At 35.3% G+C, this 22,706-nt stretch overlaps 1 protein-coding gene across 1 annotated transcript; it reads left to right on the top strand.

Moving 5' to 3' along the window:
- Nucleotides 1-917: 917 nt before the first annotated feature.
- Nucleotides 918-22,427, top strand: LOC128999961 (lysophospholipid acyltransferase 7-like). The gene is made up of 8 exons (XM_054426762.1): nt 918-1,284; nt 2,132-2,258; nt 5,972-6,140; nt 6,666-6,817; nt 9,388-9,602; nt 14,981-15,169; nt 16,439-16,580; nt 17,327-22,427. Exons 1-8 carry the CDS (start codon nt 1,073-1,075, stop codon nt 17,531-17,533), a joined length of 1,413 nt encoding a protein of 470 aa, XP_054282737.1. The 5' UTR covers nt 918-1,072; the 3' UTR covers nt 17,534-22,427.
- Nucleotides 22,428-22,706: the final 279 nt, after the last annotated feature.

The raw sequence follows: 22,706 nt of genomic DNA, 5'->3' as shown, positions 1-22,706 counted from the left end.
AGTATTCGATTAGGTTTGTTTTTGTTAGGTTGTAGGTTCGGTTGGAGGTTGTCTTGGACTTGATGTGATGTAAATGTAAACATACGAAAACGAAATAGTGATGGGAGAATCGAATACTTTAAAGAATCGAATACAGTGAATTCGTAGCCTCCCCTGTATTCGAATACTTTTACGAATACTTGTATTCAAACACCTTTGAGTCTGCAAAGCATGGAAAATGAGTGTGTAATTCTTTTTTCATAATGCAACGGTTCTTTTGGCCACTGTTATTTCGTTTTACAGTAATTAATTCATTAATATAATTTATTCAATGTAATTTTAAATTATATGATTTTTAAAAGGTACATTTATTTTGACTTATAATTATTTCATGGTCAGTTACAGTCTTATTAATGTATTATTTTCTATTATATTAACTAATTAATATCTTTAATAATATGTCTTATTCATTTGTATGGATAATTTACATCAGATATGCATGTTATTTTGCCATGTAACTATATAAATCGGTTGTAGTTATAATAAATTCTATTCAATTGCCCTCTACCAGTAGTAACCTAATATTTTAAATAGGTATCCAATATATTCTAAATGTTAACGATTAATAATAATCTTATGTAAATTATAGGGCTAATGGTAAAATTATAACGAACAGATGAAAACAAATGCTGCAGTAAAAACATTAAATACTCTTACGAATGCTACGGATTCGTAACGTAAGATATTCAAAAGGGAATTCAGTAGTTGAAAAAGTGTTGAATACATTTTTGAATCCCCCGAATAGAAATCCTGCAAAATCTGAGGTCAAGAGTATTCACAAAAAAGTATTCGTACGAATCTGAAGTATTCGAATCTACGAATACTCGGGCTGTATTCGAATACTATTCGATTCTGTATTCGATTCTCCCATCACTAAAACGAAATGTTACTTGATTGAATATTCCATTCGCGAGTTTCTCAATAACAAGTGTCATTGACTGCTTGTTTGAACATCTATAATAGCCGATAAAAAAAATCACGTCACTCGTCAGTGTTCTTTCTTTATTGTTTTTAGGGTTGTTTTAACTTCAAAATGGAATGGGACGATATTGTTTATCTATCTTTGTTATTTTCCTGCATAGGATTCGGTCACTTCTTGAGACAGATAAAAGATAAAGAATGTAGAAAATGGGTAGCTACTGCTTTTGGATTTACAATTGTATTTATTGCTTCAGGCCGACACATATTACATCCCTTGTTTACTGTTTTGGTCAACTCACTCATCATCTTATATGGAAACAAAAGGTAGCTAACTTAGGCCTAGTTGCCTATGTTTATGATTTAATTAGTTTCAGTGGGGCCTAAGCCCGAAATAGATCAAATAACTTGTTGTAGACCTAGAAGGATCAGTGTGTTTTAGGATGCACACATTTGTTTTATAAAAAGGTTAGGCCAGAAATGGTTATTTTTAACTTCTAAATAAGCTAATCAGTTCTTGATCAACAAAATTAACTTATGGGCAAAGGCTTCATGAACCCAACCAAATAGTGTTTCAAGCTACCTATCACATACGTGACGGTATAGGTACAGTTTACATCAAGGTTTCAATTTCACGTTGAAGTCAGGACAGTTTTGTTAATTAATGTTTCTTTAAATGTGCAGTTGTAGTTGTAATAATATCCAGCTGTTGTTTTGTTCATGTTGATTAGAGTCTGTTATTTATTCTGCTAGTTGTTTATAGAAATTCATTATTTTGAAGCTATCTTTCTTATGTAACTTATTGGTAAGTTACCAGGTACTGTATTGTTGCTGCATGGTTTTTTTACTAAGTTATCGTACGGTACTAATATACTCAACTATACTCCGTTCACAAAAGTTAGGCGGTTTGAGAGGAAACAATCCCATCCCCTCCACTCTAACTTTGAAACAACAGTCAACAGGTGATCAGTTGACAGTTGACATACCGTTTACATTAAGCTAAGAAAGTGGTGGTAGAACCTAGGAGACCCTCCCCTTAAACCGCCTACATTTTGTGAATTTACTAATTTGTATTTAATCAATGGTAGGGCTACAAGTAACAAAGTCTTTTAAGAAAGAGTCTTAAAATTCAATTGTAAAAGACTAATATTAACTAAAAATTTTTGTTTTTCAGATCCATCCATGTCTACAGTTTTGCATTCACGTTTACTTATTTGATATTCTTCCGAACCACGGAATATTTTGGAATACCTTATCCACCGTCTCACACAAATCTTATACAAATGATTCTTACACTCAAGGTAAGTTGTATTTTCAAATATTTTTTGTACCGTACCGTTGAACCCCGCTAATCTGACCTGTGGCTAGTCCGACTCCTCGCATAATCTGACCGTGACATTGCCCATCAATGATAATTTTATTGTGGTAATATCGTGAGCATTTCCCAAGGTCATGTGGACATCACCGCTCCTGCAATATGGAAAAAAAACTATTAGCCTTGGTCTTGGAAACATCATCGCCGTCTTCTGCAATTATCGTCATACATACCTACTAAATCTACTGCGGTCACAGAAACATTATCATTGTATCCCACGATGGTGGAATAATATTGTATGTTTTTTTTGTTTGAAGTTCATTGTTGGTGATGGTGAGTTAATGTTGTTCAAAGGTTTATTGCGGACATTTTCCATCACGATGGTTAAAACAATACACAACGTTTCGGGATCTGGAATCTGATCTCGTCCTCAGGTAAAAAAACTTAACTAACACATTACAACTAACAATACACAAACGCCCAACCTAAGTTGGAATACACTACAGATGGGTAGCATTGTATGTTTGTAGGACGTCTTCCGCGGCAACAGGAACATTGAATGATTGATTCAGGAACGATTGACTCCCGTGATCATAGAAAATCTGCTAATTACAGTGGTCAAGAAAAAGAAATCATCATCATCTTTAGGGATCGAATATCTAAATATTTAACTTCTTGCGAACTTGCGGGGATATCATCAACGTCTCCCACGATCACGGAAACATTTTTATATTTAGCCTATCTGACATTGCGTTACAGTCATGAATATCTACTGCGGTAACAGAAACATCATCATTGTCTTCCAGAACTGTCAAAATATATAGGTCTAATGTGATGTCAATCTTACCTGAAATCGCAGAGAAAAGAATTAAATATAGACAGACAGCAGGCTGCGGTTAGCATACGTTCTGGCATCCACTGCTAGGAGTGCCACATAGTTCTGGCGCACACCGCTGCAGCGTCAAGCGCTAGCGAGCGTTGCCACTGACAAGTTGGTTGTTCAAGCCAGGGTTGCCAACTTCTTCCCCCCCCCCTCCCCCGAAACTCGGCGAGTAAGGTACTCGAAACATGTTTTGAAAATCAAAAATAAATTTAGCGTTCTTGCATCGCTAGACAATGATCTTTCCCTGGAGAGTCAATCGTCTCTCCAAAAAAGATACCCCCACCTAGGATAACTCCTGAAAAGACTGTCCTTCCTAAAAATATAATTATCTTCCTAAAAAAAAACCATTTCCATCCAAAACGAATTCCATCGGGCAAACTCATGCTCATATTCCGCTCCCTGTATCTTCAGTTCGTACCCTCTCAAAGCCAGTGTTGATTGTTGTGTGCTCAGATAGTCACGGGTGCCTCATATCGAGGCTGCTTAGGGAAAAAGTAAAATCAGAAAGTGTAGTGACTGATTGGGTAAAACCACCTAATGGTAAGATGGAAAACATTTTACAAAAAGTAAGAGCATATTCTTCAAATGTTTGTGATTATATCGTCATAATGGGGGGGGGACCAATAATAATGTAAACGAACGCTGCAGCTTAGACTTGGAAACTACTCATTGGCAAAATCTCTAGCACATAAGTAATCCTCGTTGGTCTTCCTGCTAGACACGACAATCCCTCCCTCAATGCATCTGTGAATGAAGTAAACTCCGGCTTTCTCACACAAAACAATGGCATACAATCATTGCCTGTCATCTAAATACAATAACGTTACATTTCTGTCCTTAAGTTCCATCCCTCGTTTTGCATTCCATCAGACATGGGCTACATCTGAATTTCAAGGGTAAACATATTTGGCAGATTCAATGAATCTGTCTAAATGTTCTTTCCCCATCCAGACACCTTCTAATAGTCAACTCTATCCTAAGCCTCGGCTGAACAACAAATCAATAACTGTATCCAAAAAAGTTCCACCTAATCCTGTATGTTCTTATATAGCTGAGCAAAGAAACAACCACAATACTCTAACATTTGTGACCAACATCTTTTAGGAGAGGCTCAGAAACCTTTGGGGGTTCCTTGGGCACACTTCCTAAGGGGAACCAGAGAAAGAATAAGATGATTAACTGCCTCAAAATAGCACATCAGAATATTAAGAGTCTAATAAGTATATCTGCTAGAAATATTTATTATAGATGAGATTCCTGATATCCTGTGTTTGTCCGAACATTTCTTGAAAGAGCATGAGATAGAAAATTTAGTCTTAGGCAACTTGACTTACGTCTCTGCTTTCTGTAGAACTAAAATTAATGGGGGCGGTGTGGCAATATGGTGCTCTCCTGGTATAAAACACCAACCTTTTGACTGTAGCCTATAGCATTTAGTTTGTGAACTTTCTGCAATGTCAGTAGAAGTCAGTAAAATAAGTAAAATACTTATTGTAGCGGGCTACAGACCGCCATCAGGTCACTATGATAATTTCTTTGAATATACGAGTGACTGTTGAAATAAATATGCAGCTAAGCACAACAAGGTTTTTGTTCTTGGAGACTTTACTGTGATCATGGTGTCATTTGGTCTGTACAACACTATCCACTCGTATACAAGAGATGCCTCAGGATCACACACCTTAATTGATCACATCTTTGCAAACGATCACGATGGCACAAAGAGTGAAACTATTAAGACTATATTGTCTGACTACAGTGCCCAGACTATAACGACAAACATAAGTTTATCAAACACTGATAGGCAAGTCAAGTTTAAGTACGGACAGAGTTTCTATACCTCTGATATTCAAAGGCTTAAATATTATCTAAAAAGTGAAAAGTGGGATGAGGTGTTCCAAGGGACAAAAACAGAGAATAAACACAATGCATAAGTCAGTTTAGGTACTATTTTGAGATATATTTTCCAGACAAATTAAAAAGTCATATACAATAATCCAATTCACACTCAATGTCATTCTTCCAAAAAAATTTTCAATACAATGCCGTCAAGCTTTTTAATAACCTTCCTCCTTCCCTAAAGACCGAACAGGATTTAAATAGATATCATAAAAGACTAAAGAATTCTTTGATGGATAACTACAACCTTCTGCAGCATTTGTGAGTTTCTTTGCCCTAGAACTGGTAGTGTAAATACAGTAGCATAGTTGACAGTTTTAATTTAGATAAGAGATTTTTTTAGTTTATGTATATATTTAATTATGTTTTTGACGTAGCTGATGCATTTTATGTTAATTTTGCTGAATAAACGACTTATGTCTTAGGAGTTTGTCCCGTCGTTTTTCATTGTCTTAAAAATTTCCAGGGATTTATAAAAAATGGGCTTTTCCATTAAATTGCGGGATTTCAGAATTTTGTAGTTTACTCATATTGAAAAGTGGGTCTGACACATTGGTAGCGTTCCCTTTGCAAGGGTGGTAGTGCTGGTAGCAGACGGTGAATCGACGAACACTAAGCACGCTCTAGCGGCACATGGCGGAAACTTACTTTATCAATCTATATTTAATTCTTTTGTCTATGCTGAAATCGAATCATGCAACCTTCATATTTGAAGGTGAGAAAGAGCAATATAGGTAACTATTTACTTGGCTACCTAGACAATTGTATTGAAGCATGGATGCATATATATGCATCAACCACTCATTCAATTCCTTGCCTTGTTGTTAACTAATTGTTGACTAATTTTAGAAAGTAAAATAAAAATTAATGTAGCCTAGAAGAATGATCAATAGGTCTATATCTACGTAACATTTCAGCTGGTTGGATTGGCGTTTGAAGTGCATGACAGTGCAATTGCTGAAAAGAACAAGGACTCCGACATTGCAGATGATTCTCCTCTCATAGAGCCGGAGGTTTGTCGTATTGCGCCTCCTGGGTTCATGGACATTTTTCACTACTCGTTTTGCTACATTGGCGTGCTGACAGGTAAAATATAAAGTATTAGTATTAAAACAGTCAATAAAGTAAGTTAAAACCCCTGATATTCGGTCTCGTTTATAGCGGTCCTTGGTTTATAGTTTTGGGAAGCCATTATCAAAATGTATTTTTCTCAACTTACAGACGAGTAGTTGCATGATCTCGTCTCCCCGTCTAGAGCTCTCACGGTTTATCTGTTTGTTTATATTAGCAAATTTCCCTATAGGGGAGGTTGATGGTGTAAGGGACTCAACTTTGGTTCCATTTTACCCAGCCCACTTTGGGAGTTTGAAGGGAACCTTACTTTACGGACAGCCCTTGTACTTTATAACAATCAGAGGGCAGAGCCCTTAGTTGATATAGAAATGGTAATCCGACAATAACCTTCCCAGTAATAAAGAAAAATATTTCACTGTTTAGTGGCGATTGAATGATCGGTTAGATAATGCATAAAGGGCATACTGATTTAAATATAATCTGTATATATAACCTAAAGTTTAGACTGTCAAAATTGTAAGTCACCAATTTTTTCAGGACCATACTTCAAGTACCGCATGTACTGGGATATGTTTAATGCTCCATTTTCTGAACTGGCTCCGTGCAAAGAGGCTACGTTGGAGAGGATTATGCCAGTCCCTCTCTGGGCTGTTGCTTTCCTCGTATCATCTTACATCTTTCCTCTTAAGGTAAGCCAACGGTTGATCATTAACGGTTGTTTGAGGGTTAAGTTATGTTTTTTTTTTCATTTTGAGGATTAGGTTACAGTACCTGGGGACCATCATTCCCCCACCCTGCGATGCCAGCCTTTACTACTTCCTTCACCATTTCCTACGTCATGGACCTGTTTCCTTCCCTTCTAATAGCATTTAAGTATTACAGATACATTAATCTAACTGCCACAAACGGTTCCAACACTCTGTGATGCTAAACTTTACTACTTTCTACGTCGTGGACCTGTTTTCATCTCTTTCCATAGCATTTTAGTATTTTAAATACATTAATCTAATTGCCACAAACATTTCCCACACTCTGCACTGCTAGCATTTACTACTTCTTTCACCATTTCCTATGTCTTGGACATGTTTCCATCGCTTCTCATAGCATTTCAGTATTTCAATTTCAGATAGGCCTACATAAATCTAACTGTTACAATTGGTTTCCAGTTCCCAGACTCCACACTGTTCGCCTTTACTACTTCCTTTACCTCTTCCTACGTCGTGGACCTGTTTCCCTCCCTTCCCATTGCATTTTAAGATTGCAGATACCAATCGTAATCGTCTAATCTTACTAATTGTCATTAGTATGTTCCCACACCGGACTGCTTGCCTTGACTACTTCCTTCACCACTTCCTACGTCTCGGACCTGTTTTCCTCCCTTCACATAGCATTTTAAGATTGTAGATACCTTAATCTAATCGTCATTAACAGTTCCCACACTCCGGACTGCTCGCCTTTACTACTTCCGCCTTTCCTACGTTGCAGACCTGTTTCCCTCCCTTCCCATAGCATTTTAGGAATGTAGATGCCTTAATCTAATCGTCATAAACAGTTCCCACACTCCGGACTGCTCGCCTTTACTACTTCCGCCTTTCCTACGTCGCGGACCTGTTTCCCTCCCTTCCCATAGCATTTTAGGATTGTATATACCTTAATCTAATCGTCATAAACAGTTCCCTACCTATAAGTATGAATATTAGATGATCACATAACCACTCAGTACCTAGTGTAGTGTATTAATTTATTACGTTAACTTATTTTTTATTTGTTTGTCACAAAGAAATTTTGCATCCTCTAACTGAAGTATATTACTTAGTTAGGAATATTACTTGGTTAGTTTTTAAAATTGATTTTTTAGTTTTTAGGTTTCCACAAAGCAGTTTAGGGACATTAACATTAGAATTGCAATTTACAACTGGTTTCAAAATTACATCCACCTACTTAAGGGATTAGTATCAACTACATGGTAATAACCTAAAAATCGTTCCATCGATCGTCTTTATTTTTGGAGTTGCTGAGGTTGCTGGAAAACGTTAAACCTAATGGAGTGAATAAAATTTTATCTTTATGACACATATTTCAAGATTCTTGTTCTTTCTCTAATACATTATAATAATTATAATAAACCACGTCAATAATCTATATAAATAAAATTAGAGTTTTGTCTGTACATTGCTCAGAATCATAAACTTTTAGGTAGTTAAACGTTTTATACATTAAAGAAACCGAAACAAGTCTCATCTAAATTTCTGTCTGTCTGTCTGTAACACTCAAGATGGCCTAATTTACAAATTAGTTATCGTTGGTGTTGCACCTTATTTATTACAGGCGTATTCAATTTAATTGATATCTTAACTGTATAAGTTTTGCTTTTTCTGTCTGGATTCCAAAATGTTAGTTTATGATAAGAAAACGATAACGCATTTTAGTAAAACATTTATTCAGCAAACCATCATGAATTGTTGAAACGCTTTGAACGTTGTTTATGTATCAATAGTTCGTGGCCTATTTTGGTAATTTTTATTATAAATTACCAATCTAAATCGTCTATAGTACTTCATTTCATAAAGCAAGCCGATTCATATAGAATTTCGGGTCATCTTCGGTCCAAGCAAATATAAATTGTTATGATAACATTTTATGACATTAACAAAGATTTCAAATAATAGTTTTATATGTACTTTGTTATGCCTAAAGCGTAGCAAATTCCCTAATTAAGTTCTGTATTTTTGTGTGTATGTCTGTTGGTAACGCAACGTTGTCCTTATTTCTCAGTGTTTCACGGAAAGGACAAGAGCACCTTGATAATGAAAATGTCAACTCGAATAAAGGGTTAAATTGTGAGGTTGAGGCAGTACCTTAAATACTTTTAACATTGCCTTATAGATCTATAAAGCGTTTTTTAGTTCAATCGTTGGATTTAACATATAGACCAACAAGATCCGGGTGACATTTAATTGCGAAGCATTAGTTTTGGCTTGAAACTGTCAGATACTGTATTTGCGAAGGTTTTTATATAATAGTTTTGGCAGCATATCTGAAAGTATGCAAACCAACTGCTTAATATAATAAGGTTTTAACTGACTACGATAAGATCCACGTGTGTAGAACGGGCACACAGCTAGTACTTGAAATAAATATATAATCACATGATGTAATCAAAACCATACAATCACAACAGACTATATTCGTTCAGTAATATATCTCGATAAAAAAAATATTTGACCGTGAATAAAAATAACTAATAAAAATTTTTCAGTACGCCATGACAGACGAGTTCTACAACGAACGCTCGATGGCTTACAGAGTCTGGTACTTGTATCCGTCGTTCTTCAACTTCCGCATGCGTATGTACATCGGGATGCGTCTGTCTGAGTGTGTCTTTACGATGAGCGGGTTGGGAGCCTATCCTGCATTTACACAGCCTAAACCTGGTCAGGGGCCTTCTACTGAGTTTTTCGCCCTATCCAGAATGTAAGTTTGTTAAAAGTCTACTTTAAGGTATTGTGGAAAGCATGTGATGTGTAAAACAGTTTTTACCATAGTTGCTTTAGGCTACATGTGCTTTGCAATAGATGTATCCTTAAACCTATTTTAAGATTTAAATAGTTATTCCCCCATTGTTGAAAAAAACAAGGCTCAAGAAAATGCTCTATATCTAGATCTCCAGATTGAACTTAATTAAATTTTTTTGACAGAAAAAATATCTCACTTGTAAAAGTTTATATAATACAGTAGTTGCTTAATTTGTGTTACGCATTGAGAGCAAAAGATAACAGTGTGTTTGTGAAGAAACTATTTATTAAATCAAACTCAACATTTTAGGAACAGTATTTTATCTAGTAATTTCAATAACTAAGCTCAAAACAAAAGGTAAACAATAATAATAAATAAAATAAACAGTTCATCTGATCTTTTAAACATTAAACATATGGTTAATTAATAACACCACATCTCTCTTTGTCACACATCTTCTTTTAATCATATCGTTTTAGTCTTCTTAGGAGTCTCTGACTTCTTCGAGAAGTGTCGTGGGTTATCTGATCAGGTACACGAGGGATTGTATTAGGCTGTTCAATATTCACTCTTTCTTCTAATGGCAATAGTGTTAGATGCCATCGATTTCTTCTAAGCCGTCTTCCACTATTTAGTGTTACCCAATATGATCGGGGATAAATGTCTGATTTTGATACGATTCGTTACATTTCAGGTCTCTAATCCAGACCTTATCCCCTTCTTCCAGAGGTTTTAGTTCACTTGCTCGTCTCCTGCTGTCAAAATTCCTCTTCATTCTCTCTTTTATGCGTTTGTCGTTTTGTCGAAAACCAGCCAAATCATTAGTATTGACTTTTTCAAAATCTTTCAATGACGGAAGATTTGACCTCAATTTTCTCCCATAAAGCAACTCTGCTGGAGACAGTCCCGATTCTAGCTTTGTTGTCCGGTAAACTAATAGCCCTAGATTTGGATCTTTATTTTTCAACAAAATTCTTTTGGCTATTGACACTGCGTTCTCAGCACCTCCATTTGCCTGAGGAAAGTACGGACTAGTGGTCGTTGCTTCAAACCCGTACTCTTTTGCAAAATCCTTGAACTCTTGTGATGTGAATTGAGTTCCACCATCAGTCCGAATCTTATATGGAATTCCATGTCTTGCAAAAATGTTCCTTAACTTTCCTATAACCAAATTGGAGGACAGAACACTGAGTTCAACTAACTCAATAAATCTTGAATAATAGTCTTGAACCACCAAATACCACTTCCTATTACACATAAATAGATCTGCGGAAAGATAAATCCAAGGACCTTTTGGAAGTTCTGTGGGCATCAAAGGCTCTTTGTTCACTTGACGGTGTTCAAGACACACAAGACAGTTTTCTACTTCAGACTTCACATCTCTCGAACAGCCCGGCCACCAGACGGATTCTTTTGCTCTGAACGACATTTCACAACACCTAAATGGCCTTCGTGAATTTTATTTAAAATTTCCTTCCGTAAACTTCTTGGTATAAACATTCTTCTTCCTTTTACGATCAAGCCATCTTCCAAAACAAGTTCATCTTTATATTTCCAAAATATCGAGTTCTTACGCCATTTATTCTCCAAAATTGACGATAAGATTTCACGGCTCTCGGGATCATTACCTTCAGCTTGTTTAATTTCTTCTAGTCGTTTATCTGAACAAGGAAAAGTTTCTACAATGCTTCTGATGAATAGTGCATCGTCTACAGTCAGTTCATAGATTCTGTCTTTGCCAAAGTCTTCTTTGAGGTTTCCAGGGCTTCGAGATAAACAATCTGCCGTGAAGTTTTCTTTCCCAGGTAGATAAATTGCCTTATAATCAAAGACTAAAAGCCTCATTCTAAATCTTTGAAGCCTAGACGAAAGCTCTGAAATAGGCTTTGACCCTAGAATTTCTACTAACGGTTTGTGGTCTGTGTACACTTGGAATTGCTTTCCCAACACATACATTGAAAACTTTTCACATGCCCAAGTCACACCTAATGCTTCCTTTTCTATTTGTGCATAGCGAGTTTCAACATCAGTCAAACCTCTGGATGCATATGCTACTGGTCTCCACACCTCACCGTGCAGCTGCTCCATTACCGCCCCAATGCCATATGAAGATGCATCTGCCGTAATTCTAATCTCAGCATTACTTTTGTAAGGAGCCAACACTGGGGATTTTGTCACTGCATCGTTTAACAATTTGAACGCCTTGTCCTGGGATTCCCCCCATACCCACAAACTTTGTTTCTTCAATAGACAGCGTAAAGGCGCTGTCAGTTCTACTAGGTTTGGTACAAATTTCATTAGCTGGTTCACCATACCCAAAAACTGTCTCAGCTCTGAAACACAAGTGGGTTCCTTTGTAGATGAAATGGCCTTAATCTTTTCTGGATCTGGGCTTATACCATCTTGAGTTATCAAATGCCCAAGGAATGTTACATTTGTGAGACCAAATAAACACTTGTTTTTATTAAGAGTCACTCCATTTTCAGACAATCTTTCAATCACAAGCTTTACTCTAGTGCCGTGTTCCTCTTCTGTATTCCCTACAACCAATATGTCGTCAGCCTGATTAATCACTCCTGGAATGTCTGCTAGTATCTGACTTATCCTCTTTTGGAATACCTCTGGGCCAGAACAAATTCCAAATGGTAGCCTTTTGAAATAATACCTTCCAAATGGAGTAATGAAAGTTGTTAACTTGTATGAACTTTCATCAAGAGGTATTTGCCAAAATCCATTAGCTGCGTCCAGTTTACTGAAATATTTGCCACCTTCAATCTTAGCCAAGGATTCTTCAACTGATGGTAGTTGTAAATGTTCTCTTTGCACATAAGTATTCAATTTTGTATAATCTACACATAGCCTTATTCTACCTCCTACACGAGGCACCACTACAATGGGTGAACACCATTCTGTTGGTTCTGATATGGCTTCAATAACACCTTCTTTTATCATTTTATCTAGCTCTTCTCGTACTGGTTGGTATAGAGATACAGCCACTCTTCTGGGGGACATTACTGCATAAGGCTGAGCATTATCTTGTAGTTTAATCTTGTAACTACTGTTTAGACTGCCCATCCCATTGAACACCTCTGGGCATAACTGTTCAACATCATCCTTATCAATCAAATTGACATTAAAGGTTATCAGACCTAAACTAAGTAATGCGTTTCGGCTAAGCAACGGAGAATTTTGTTTACCTAGCACGTACAAATCTTCTGGCAATACTCGGTCATTGTATTTGAGAAGAACCTTAGCTACACCCGAATGTTGAGTCTATTTTTGCCCGGTCCATACAATACACGATCGCAACATTGCAATTGGAGACCGAGGGATCGAGCTTGATGTTCTCCTATGACTGATACATCGGCCCCTGTATCCATTTTAAACAGAACTTTACATTCATTGATTTCTATTTCAACTACAGGACATTCTTTGCCATATTTCTTAACTTGAATTTCGCCTAGATAAGAATTTGAAGTTACATTTTCCTTTTTGTCCTCAACTTCCCGTATTGTTTTCTGTCCTTTTATACAACACCTAGCAAAATGTCCATTGACACCACATCTAAGACACTCAACTTTATATGCCGGGCACTCCCTATACTTATGAAATAGGTTACATTCACTACATCTAAACTTGTTTCTGAAAGAGTCTACTTTATTGCTAACGACTCCTACTTCCTCTTGGCTAATTGTGTTTGATATGTCGCTAGCTCTATCTCTTACTACATTTTGCTGTTTCAAAACAGACTCGGATTGCCGAACTTTGGTAATAGCCTTGCTTAAAGTTAGTGAATCGTCCATTTGTAGAGTCTCTGAAAGTTTGGAATCATTGACTCCAATTACAATCAAATCACGTATCAACTCTTCCTTCAAATTTCCGAATTCACACGTTTCAGCTAATTTATGAAGGTCATTTATAAAAGAATCCACTGTTTCATCGGCCCCTTGTCTTCTCTTAAGAAACTTGGCACGTTCATACACAATGTTACATTTGACTTTTAAGAAATCATTAAAGCTTTTAACTACTTCTTCATACTGAAGATTATTTTCTTTCGAAATACCAAAGGTACGGAAAAGATCCTCACCCTTGTCGCCTAGAGTGTACAAGAGCATACTTATTTGTTGACTGTCAGGCTTAAAGCAGAGCTCTGAAGCAATCCTGTACCTCTCAAACCTTTTCATCCAACGAGGCCACAAGGCGGGATTTTGAAAATCAAAAGCTTCAGGTGTAGAAATTTGAGTTTGCATACCTGACACTGAAGTAACTCTCGAAGCTTCAGTTGAGGTTTTATCTCTGTAACCGCTCTTCGAACAAACCTGATTCCTAGGCCTAGACTCATCTTCACTTGATTCAAGATCAAATTCGTTTTGTAAGTAATCCCTTTTCTTCGAATTTCCTTTAGATGTTCTTTTATTTCTGCTTCCCATATTTATTTCTACCTGACACCATGTGAAGAAACTATTTATTAAATCAAACTCAACATTTTAGGAACAGTATTTTATCTAGTAATTTCAATAACTAAGCTCAAAACAAAAGGTAAACAATAATAATATATAAACAGTTCATCTGATCTTTTAAACATTAAACATATGGTTAATTAATAACACCACAGTGTTCCTTTTAGTTTAGGGTACAAAATAGTTACTCATTGATTCAAGAAACAAAAATCAAATAAATGTGTTCCATATCCTAAAATTGTTTACATTTATGCCTGTGATCAATCTTGTCTTTCCTACACCAAAGTGGGGATGAGCATCGATGATAGGTCAAGGCCATCGATATACCGATAACATCGTCTGGTAAACATCGATGTCCCAGCACAAATCAAAAACCAATAATGGCAATAATTGATCTTTTTTATTTCATTCTGAGTTTTTCATCTGCTTTCTGTCTCAGCTAACTAACCTAGCAACTAGCTAGACGTTCTAGATTGGCAGTTTATCTTTCACATGTGTAAGACGAAATATTCGTCTTAATTAATTGATTGTGCTGGAAACTGGAACATGAGTGCTACCCTCGATACTTAATACAAATGAATTTATTTTTGCCGCATTTAGAACAAGCACCTCAAGAATGTACGTGATAGTTATCTCACTCTCGCTCCACCTTCGATAGTCCAGTTCACCATATTTTGATCTGATATTTCATCAGCTTTTTGCTAGAGTAAATACAAAAACTCAATTTCAGTTAAGGAAAATACATAACTGATTTGATGTTTCAAAAACATCGGCTATTGATGCTCATCTGTAATGTTACAAGACTACTATACCTAGTGTACTATAACTAGCGCAAACCCTAGTTTTAAATGTTGAATAAACTTTCTTTTTTCTCAGGATGGGCGCAGGATTGAACAGTTCTCAAGCAAAGACGGAGAAGTACAGCTTTGCTGCTATTTATAACATTGACTCGTGGGGATCAGACTTCCAGCCAACCATCAGATCTTCCATGAAGTGCTGGAACATGACCATTCAGTATTGGCTGGCCACTTACGTCTACAAGAGATTCCCCGTGAAGGCTTACAGGTTAGTTTTGGTTTAGAGTAGATTTGTACAAAGTGAAAATCACTGAAAGGTGAATGTTTAATGGATAAGATGACAGCTTTGTTACTGACTAAAGACACGGTACACGAGATCAGTAGGCAGGCAGGTTGCTTCAGTTAACTTGAAATACACTGAGGCAGGTAACCTACCTGCCTACTACTAGCCTACACAAGTAAATACAACTTGACATCAGGTGGTTCTTTAGCACAGGACTGCTTTAAACAAATGAGCCCAGGGGCGCAAGGTTTCAGTTTCCTTCGTGGGGGGGGGGGGGGCAAGGAAGAGGAAAATTCGACCACTAGGTACAATGTAAGAGGGGCGCAATATTCTCCCGGGCCATGGCGCATTACATGCATATCGCGGCCTACTTTAGCGAGGTCTTTATAGCTAAATGATCAAGGACAGCTGGGTCCGGTATCAAACCATGAAAAAACTACTGACTTCGTTCATCCTATGTTTTATATTCATTCCAGTTTGCTAAGCACAATTTATAAACTTTGCTTACCGGTACTTTTAAAGTTAAGCTTTTACATGTTTTTAAAAATAAAATGTGATTTCATCTATTCAGCAGTTTAGTTGGTGTTGGTCCAATACAGTGTCCTCGCCAAGTACATACCAGTTACTGTAACAAGATCATGAGAAAAGTCAGTAGAAAAGCCACTGGTGGTTTGAATCGATCATAGATTAAAGGTTGTTCCACCCGCTGGCTGTTTACGCGTAAACATGGTCCTACAAAAAAGAACCTCCATTAACACGTTCACTGCGAGGGGCGGGAATTACTCGCCATTGGCGAGCGCCTGTTTAAAGGTTTTCAGCAGCGAATGTGTTAATGTTTATCGAGTTGAAATAAACTGTAAAATATTCAAAAAGATCCAAAATATGCACTGGCTGAACTGAATCTTTACCTAATTGTTTGTTTAAGTATTTACAAAATCATTTTGAAAATCCGCAAATTAGTCTCTTTTACATCAATTTTAACTTCTAAACAATAGTTAAAAATTATTTTTGCTCCACCCACTGTAAGCTCTGATATGTTAAGAGCACAATAAGCACACAATCATTGGCATATTCAGGAACATTAGCATGTTAAGCCGCTATCTTGAATTAACCGGGTAGAACCCTCTTTGCACTGAATTTTATGATGACACCTATTTGAATGACATGGAACACAAGGCAGGTAGCATGGCATTATAACATCATAATGAAGAGTTAGTAGATTCTGGTATACTGATTATTTTGTTATGTTGGCAGGATGCCTGTGACATTCGTAGTTTCCAGCTTGTGGCATGGAGTGTACGCTGGTTACTATCTCTGTCTATGCTCCGTCCCGTTCTACTTGCCTGCGGAGGACATGTTTTACAGGGCATTCAAGAACAACTCCCTCCCCCCATTGGTAAGAGTTTGACATATTTCAACCAGTGATAGTAAAAGGCATAAAAATGCCCATAATTCAAATCCATTCATTACTGACAAGGAATTGAAGGTTGGATTTTCAAAACTATCCATTTTAATCTATATACTTAACATAAGGGGTTTCTCTGTTACATCCCTTTTCCATTTGTCCTACTTAACCGATTGTTACAATTTATGTGTTGTTTTAAAGCTTATGATCTAGTGGAATAACGAATGGTAACTATAGAAAGGTCACTTCCTTCAGGTCCCTAGCGTTTTACAAATTTTTTGTGTTCGCTTTCAAAGATGGATGGTTTTGGATGGTATTGTATTATTCTTTTTGCCTCGGAAACGAGTTTCAAACAATCTAAAAATATGCAACTTACAAACAAGTCCCCTTTGGTGATATTTCAATGTTCTTTTCAAAGATTTCAAACTTGTTCTTTGAGGGAATTTTTATTCACCAATATTTTTATTCAGGAACTAAAATATTTCTTTTTTTTTTCAATATCTTATAGTTTTTTTTTCTGTTTTGTTAGGATATAGCAGGCTAACCTTAATGAGGAAGAGTCCATTCCGATTGGACACTCAAAATTAAAAATATACTTTTTATTTTAAAAATGGGTTAAAAATGGGCATTTTTTTATTGTGCCAGATTGGACTCTTTCCCATTCAGGTTCTAACCTGCTGTTCTAATATAACCCTTAGAACCTACGCCTCATCCTTATGTTTGTTTGCATGTTTCAGCTCCATTACCCATGGGTGTTCTTGCGCTATTGGTGGAAGATGCTCCACTTCTCCTATTGGTCGATGGCTTTCTCCTTGCTCCGCATCGACATCTGTCTCCGTTACTGGAGTTCTATCTATTTCCTACCCAACGTCTTGACTTTAGTGATGTACGCTATTGGACTGACAGTTCTTAAACCTTCCAGAGCGCCTGTGACTTCAAAGTAATCAGTGTTTGTTTCAAAAGGTTTATGTAGTTAAGTCGAGGTAAGTTTTAAGTTTCATACTAGACATGATCACTGATCAGGGAGTGAAAATGTATCTACATTCTAATCCAGCTATATGGTCAAGTAGTTTTGTAGCTTTTATTTACTGTGCAAGTCAAAAGGTATTTTTAATGTTTATCTCTAGATTCAGTCTCAGGTTTTCTCTGTGATCGTCTCATTTTCTCAGTTGAGATTCCTTTCATTCTTTCCATATAGTATCCTCTATTTTTGTTTAGTTTAAACACCTCCCTTTTCAAAGTAATATTTTAACTTTTAATTAATATATTTCCTTGTTTAACTTATTTCAAACCTCTTTAGATAAAGGAATCTCCAATGCAGAAAGAGATCTATATCTATATGCCTTAAAAACTATTTTTTAAGGTCAGAAATTTATCTGGACCAAAAGTTTTGCTCTCTAATTGGAAGACTTGCTATACCCAAGAGAAACCAATTTTATCACTGGTCTATAAAAAGATTGAATAAATCTTTTATAAAAAAATATTAAATTCCATTGAGCAAATTTAAAGGTAAGAAATAGTTCTGGTTTTGGGGCAATCTGTTTATATTCAATATAAATAGATTAACATACCTAACGTCATCAATCCTAAATATAGTCTATGGTGAGTAGTTTAGAAACATCAGCAGTTTCATTGAAGTTTCCAAACTAGTCGCCAAAGACTAATCTTAGGATTGATGCTGTAAGGTATGTTAACCTATTTATATTGTCAATTAACAATCCTGGAGGCAATGATGAATAAACTGTTTTTCTTACGTAACTTCAAAACTGAGGGAACAAACTGTCATTCAAACAATTCTTTGAATCCCATACACCCATGCCTATGATTTTTTATAAAACACGGGAGAGGAGTTCTTGTTAATTTGTCATTTTAGATGTGCAAATTGCCATGGTAGAAGAGTCATTGTTTCATAGTAAAATGTTAGTAGCATTTATAAGTCATAACCAAAGAAAAAAAACCATAACCTATGATTGCCTAGAGCGTGAAAAGATGAAACGTTTGAAATAACTTAACCCTCCTCCTTTTGCTATGTGTATTTTTAGGGTCAGTTATGGCTGCCATTATTGTTGCGTTATTAACTCCAATTAATGTAGTTAAGTTTACATTAACAAACAACGCTTTATTTGCTGAAAGCTTTTTACAATAAATTTGTATGAACCTGTAGTAATATGAATTTATATTTTCATGTCATGTTTAAGTAATTAGATATACCATAAAACTATACATCATAACTCTTTTATATTCATACACATGTTTGCAGATTTAGTTTTACTGTGTTCTTTTATTATTTTAAACTTTATCAAATGTTATTCTTTTAACAATGTTATTTAGTTTTAAGGTTGTTATTGTGTTTAACTGGAACTATTTGAAACTTTAGTCATAATAATGATTGAACTTAGGATTGTGAAAATATACTTCTCATCTTTTTTTAAAATCTGAAGCCCATTTAGGGAAGTAGCTATTACCGTAGGTGGCGCGTTAAGACCTAGGCCCAGGACCGATTTACTTTTTCGTTTTAATGTCCCCAGAGGGCAAAAACACCATTCGTTCAAATATTTATATATATATTTATATACACATGTGTGTGTCCATGAATTTTTATCCGGTTTTGATGAAATTAGGTTTAAAGGTGTAAGGCGAGATAAACTTTAATGATTTTGGGTTTTACGTTTTGTGGGGTAGAAATTGGTTTTTCTCGTTTTTGACCCTAAAAACACTAAATTTCCCAATCTCTCTCTACACCTTTTTAAAAAGCTTGAAAAAAATTATTTAGTACCTATATCAAGTGTTTTTGTATGTTTATTGGTAACAGAGAAAATTAAAAAAATTGTAAATTTAAAATTCTTATATTATTCTTACGGAGAATTTGATAAAATGTTGTAGTTTGCTTGTTTATGGATATATTTTTAATATTTTATCAAACTTGGCAAATTTATTTATTTTATATTAAGCTATTAATACTTTATTAAAAACACACTCAATTATTTCCTTGTGGCAGCAAACCTAGGTACTCGTTAAACGTAATGCTATTTAAATAGATTTAATTGAAAATCAATTCAGATAAATGGAAATTCGCTTAGTCGGCAGGTTTGCTGCGGCGGGGGTATTTTTAAGTTAGTGAAATAACAATCAATGAATAGTTTGTTATACTCTAGTTAAATATCTGGACAGAAATGTACTTTGAAATAGTCTTCAGTTGTTCTGAAGTGACAAAATGTCTAAGGGAGAATTTCCAACTAATTTTAGCGAACTTCCCTATAGCGAACCCTATTACCTTAGCATTTGGCATGGTAAGACCAAGGCCCTGGACCGATATATATATGTGTCCGTAAACACGATAACTTGAGTAATTTTTGTCCCATTTTGATGAAATTTGGTTTGAAGGTGGAAAGCGGGATCAACTTGAATGAGTTCGCGAACCAGCAATATCGGACCATGGGAACGGGGTTTTACGGAAGATTTTATGGAGTAAAAATCAGTTTTTCAAATTTTTCACCCTCTATACACAAAATTTCCCAATTACTCCTCAGACCTTTTTGAAGAGCTTAAAAAAACAAATAAATAAGTAAATCAAAGTTTTTTTGTACAATAATTGGTTACGGAGAAAATTCAAAAATTGTTTTTTTTTTATTCCCATGTTATTCTTATGGAGAATATTGTAAAATGTTGTAGTTTGCTTGTTTATGGATATATTTTAATCAAACTTGGTAATGTTTTGTACTAAGTTATAATAATTTAATAAAATACACACATTTTTAACCTTCCCTGTAGCAGCAAGCCTATGTACTCATGTTAAAACCTAATGTTAATTAAATACATTTAATTGAAAATCAATTCAGACAACTGGAAATTCGCTTAGTCGGCAGGTTTGCTGCGGCGGGGGTATTTTAATGTAAGCTCCTACCATTCCATAAAATATATATTTTTGTAGGCTAATGATATCTTGGTTTTGTAGATAGAACTATAGGGGTGTGCGAAGCAGCAAAAAATTTTCGATTCGAAGCAACGATTCGATTCAAAAGATTTTCGATTCGATTCGATGCAACTCGATTCGAAGCAATACGGTATTTTTCTATTCATAATTGTCAATTGAGTGGATTAACAATAGTTAAAATGTATCACATTTGTGTAATACAAATTTTTGTTGATGTGGTATTAGGCCTATTTCATACTTTACATATGAATTTTAGGTGAAAAAATATTTATTTTCAATCATATGTATTAGAATAACTGCTGGAAATACCAGTGAGCTGCTTTACTTGCCTATTTCATAATTTTTACTTGAATTGGCTCAACTGCAAGAAAGAAGAAAATATTTTTTTTATCAAGACATTCATTCTCATTTTAATAACTGTTTAAATAACTAAATAGGTGCCGGTAGCTAAATTACAACAAATTTGAATGGAACTTAATATAAAAAGACCATTAAGAAATAAATTTACATATCACAAGTTTAGGGCCTGTGGACCGGCTTCAGGACTGCAAGCAAGAAGAAAATAAAAATAATATGTTTCCACCATGCAATATGTATCATTCATTCCCTGCCTCCTAACCTCCTTAGTATAATAACCTCACACTTACATTATTTGTTACATCATCATAAATAAAGAATTATTATTGGCATCAGTAGGCCTACAGCTTTACATAGGCATTATTTTTATAGGGCCTAAAATAGTAATAGGCTAGAAGCAACATGTCAAGTGGAGAACTCATTGAAGAAAAGATATTGTGTAAACTAATTTCCTATAAAACTCAAAAACAGTAAATAACATACAAACATTGTTTATGGTATAATTAATAAGGACTAAAAAATGCATATCATGTCATACAGTAGTATAGACCTACTGCAAGAGATTAAAATCCTAAAACAACTGATTTTGATAGCTAATGAATGAAAAGAATTAAAAATCCATAAAATAAAGCCAAACAATATCACAACTAATTAGGTACCCGAAAAGTAACTCTTAAATAATATATAGAAGATTAAAATAATATTAAATCAAGAGACAAGAAAGTTAAATGCTATCTTCTAGCCTAGTGCCCTTGGCAACACAGGTCAATGTTTTTAAACTACCCTCAATGTTTTTGGAACAGCAGGGCCTTTTTCTCTTAAGGAAGGGTAGTAGTATGTCAACAAAAACAATGAATCAGTCTCACCAGCCAGGCCCGGGCAACGATGTGTGAATTCAAGGTCATAGACCCTCCCCCTCCCCTCTTACACCACCCGGTTGCTACCCAGTTGCTTCAATTGCTGACAAAATGCAAGTGATGAAACAAGGGAGTAGAGACAAAGAAATATATTTCTTTATTCAAAAACACAAAACTGTTAGAGATTATTTTCAAAGAAATTAATTCAATGTAATTTGTGAGTTGTAAATATTGTATTGGATCTTAGAAATATATTTTTTTAACCCCATCTAACCAAGATACAGATCTGTTCACTATATCAGATATTTCTTTTGTTTATAATTTATTATGTAAAATAATAAAATATATTTTTAATTAGGTATTGAATAAACAATAAATGATTATACTAGTATGTCTGGATAAATAGTCTTTCTATTCTTTTGACTTTGTTTTCTTTGCACTGTTAGTGTTGCGTCACGGCTTTTGTCTTGTTACTCTTATCAGTAGACGACTAGACCTGGCTCTGGCTAGTGGCAGTGCGGCAATTGCTCTGTTGTGTCTTTATTCTTAAAGGTCGTGAGCCAACTTAATTTTTAATTCTCATTTGAACATTTTAATTCCTCTGTAATAATAGATATAATAATATAAGAGTGTTTCTTTGGAAATAAATTATTCTTTTTTTTTTTCTTTTGCTCCAACAAAAATTCGGGGACGGGGACCGGCAGACACCTAACAAAAATACCAAATGAATCAGTCTATAACATTAATTTTACTAGTTAAGTATTAAGTAACAATTTTTCAGACTTATTTTTAAAATGATTTTGGAGTAACCTACCTTGTTTTGGCTAGGTTCACAGTAGTAAAATATTTCACACACTGCTTACATCAAGACAAAAAACAAACCTCTAATCATTTGCAATGTCAAAACAAAAAAATATAAAACAATTAAAGCTATATTTAATGCAAAGAATGTATTAAATAAGAACGCCT

Source organism: Macrosteles quadrilineatus, unplaced genomic scaffold (assembly GCF_028750875.1).
Source record: "Macrosteles quadrilineatus isolate MER2022 unplaced genomic scaffold, UCM_ALF_1.0 Scaffold_8__2_contigs__length_117827958, whole genome shotgun sequence".
Taxonomy (NCBI): domain Eukaryota; kingdom Metazoa; phylum Arthropoda; class Insecta; order Hemiptera; family Cicadellidae; genus Macrosteles; species Macrosteles quadrilineatus.
The sequence above is the reverse complement of the archived record's forward strand: the minus strand, read 5'-3'. Positions and strand labels throughout refer to the sequence as shown.

Excerpts from the sequence above, each read along its gene's own strand:
- LOC128999961 (XM_054426762.1), top strand. The coding sequence starts at position 1,073 with ATGGAATGGGACGATATTGTTTATCTATCTTTGTTATTTTCCTGCATA. Across the intron at positions 1,285-2,131 it reads ATCTTATATGGAAACAAAAG|ATCCATCCATGTCTACAGTT; the intron begins GTAGCTAACTTA and ends TTTGTTTTTCAG. Across the intron at positions 16,581-17,326 it reads ACAACTCCCTCCCCCCATTG|CTCCATTACCCATGGGTGTT; the intron begins GTAAGAGTTTGA and ends TGCATGTTTCAG.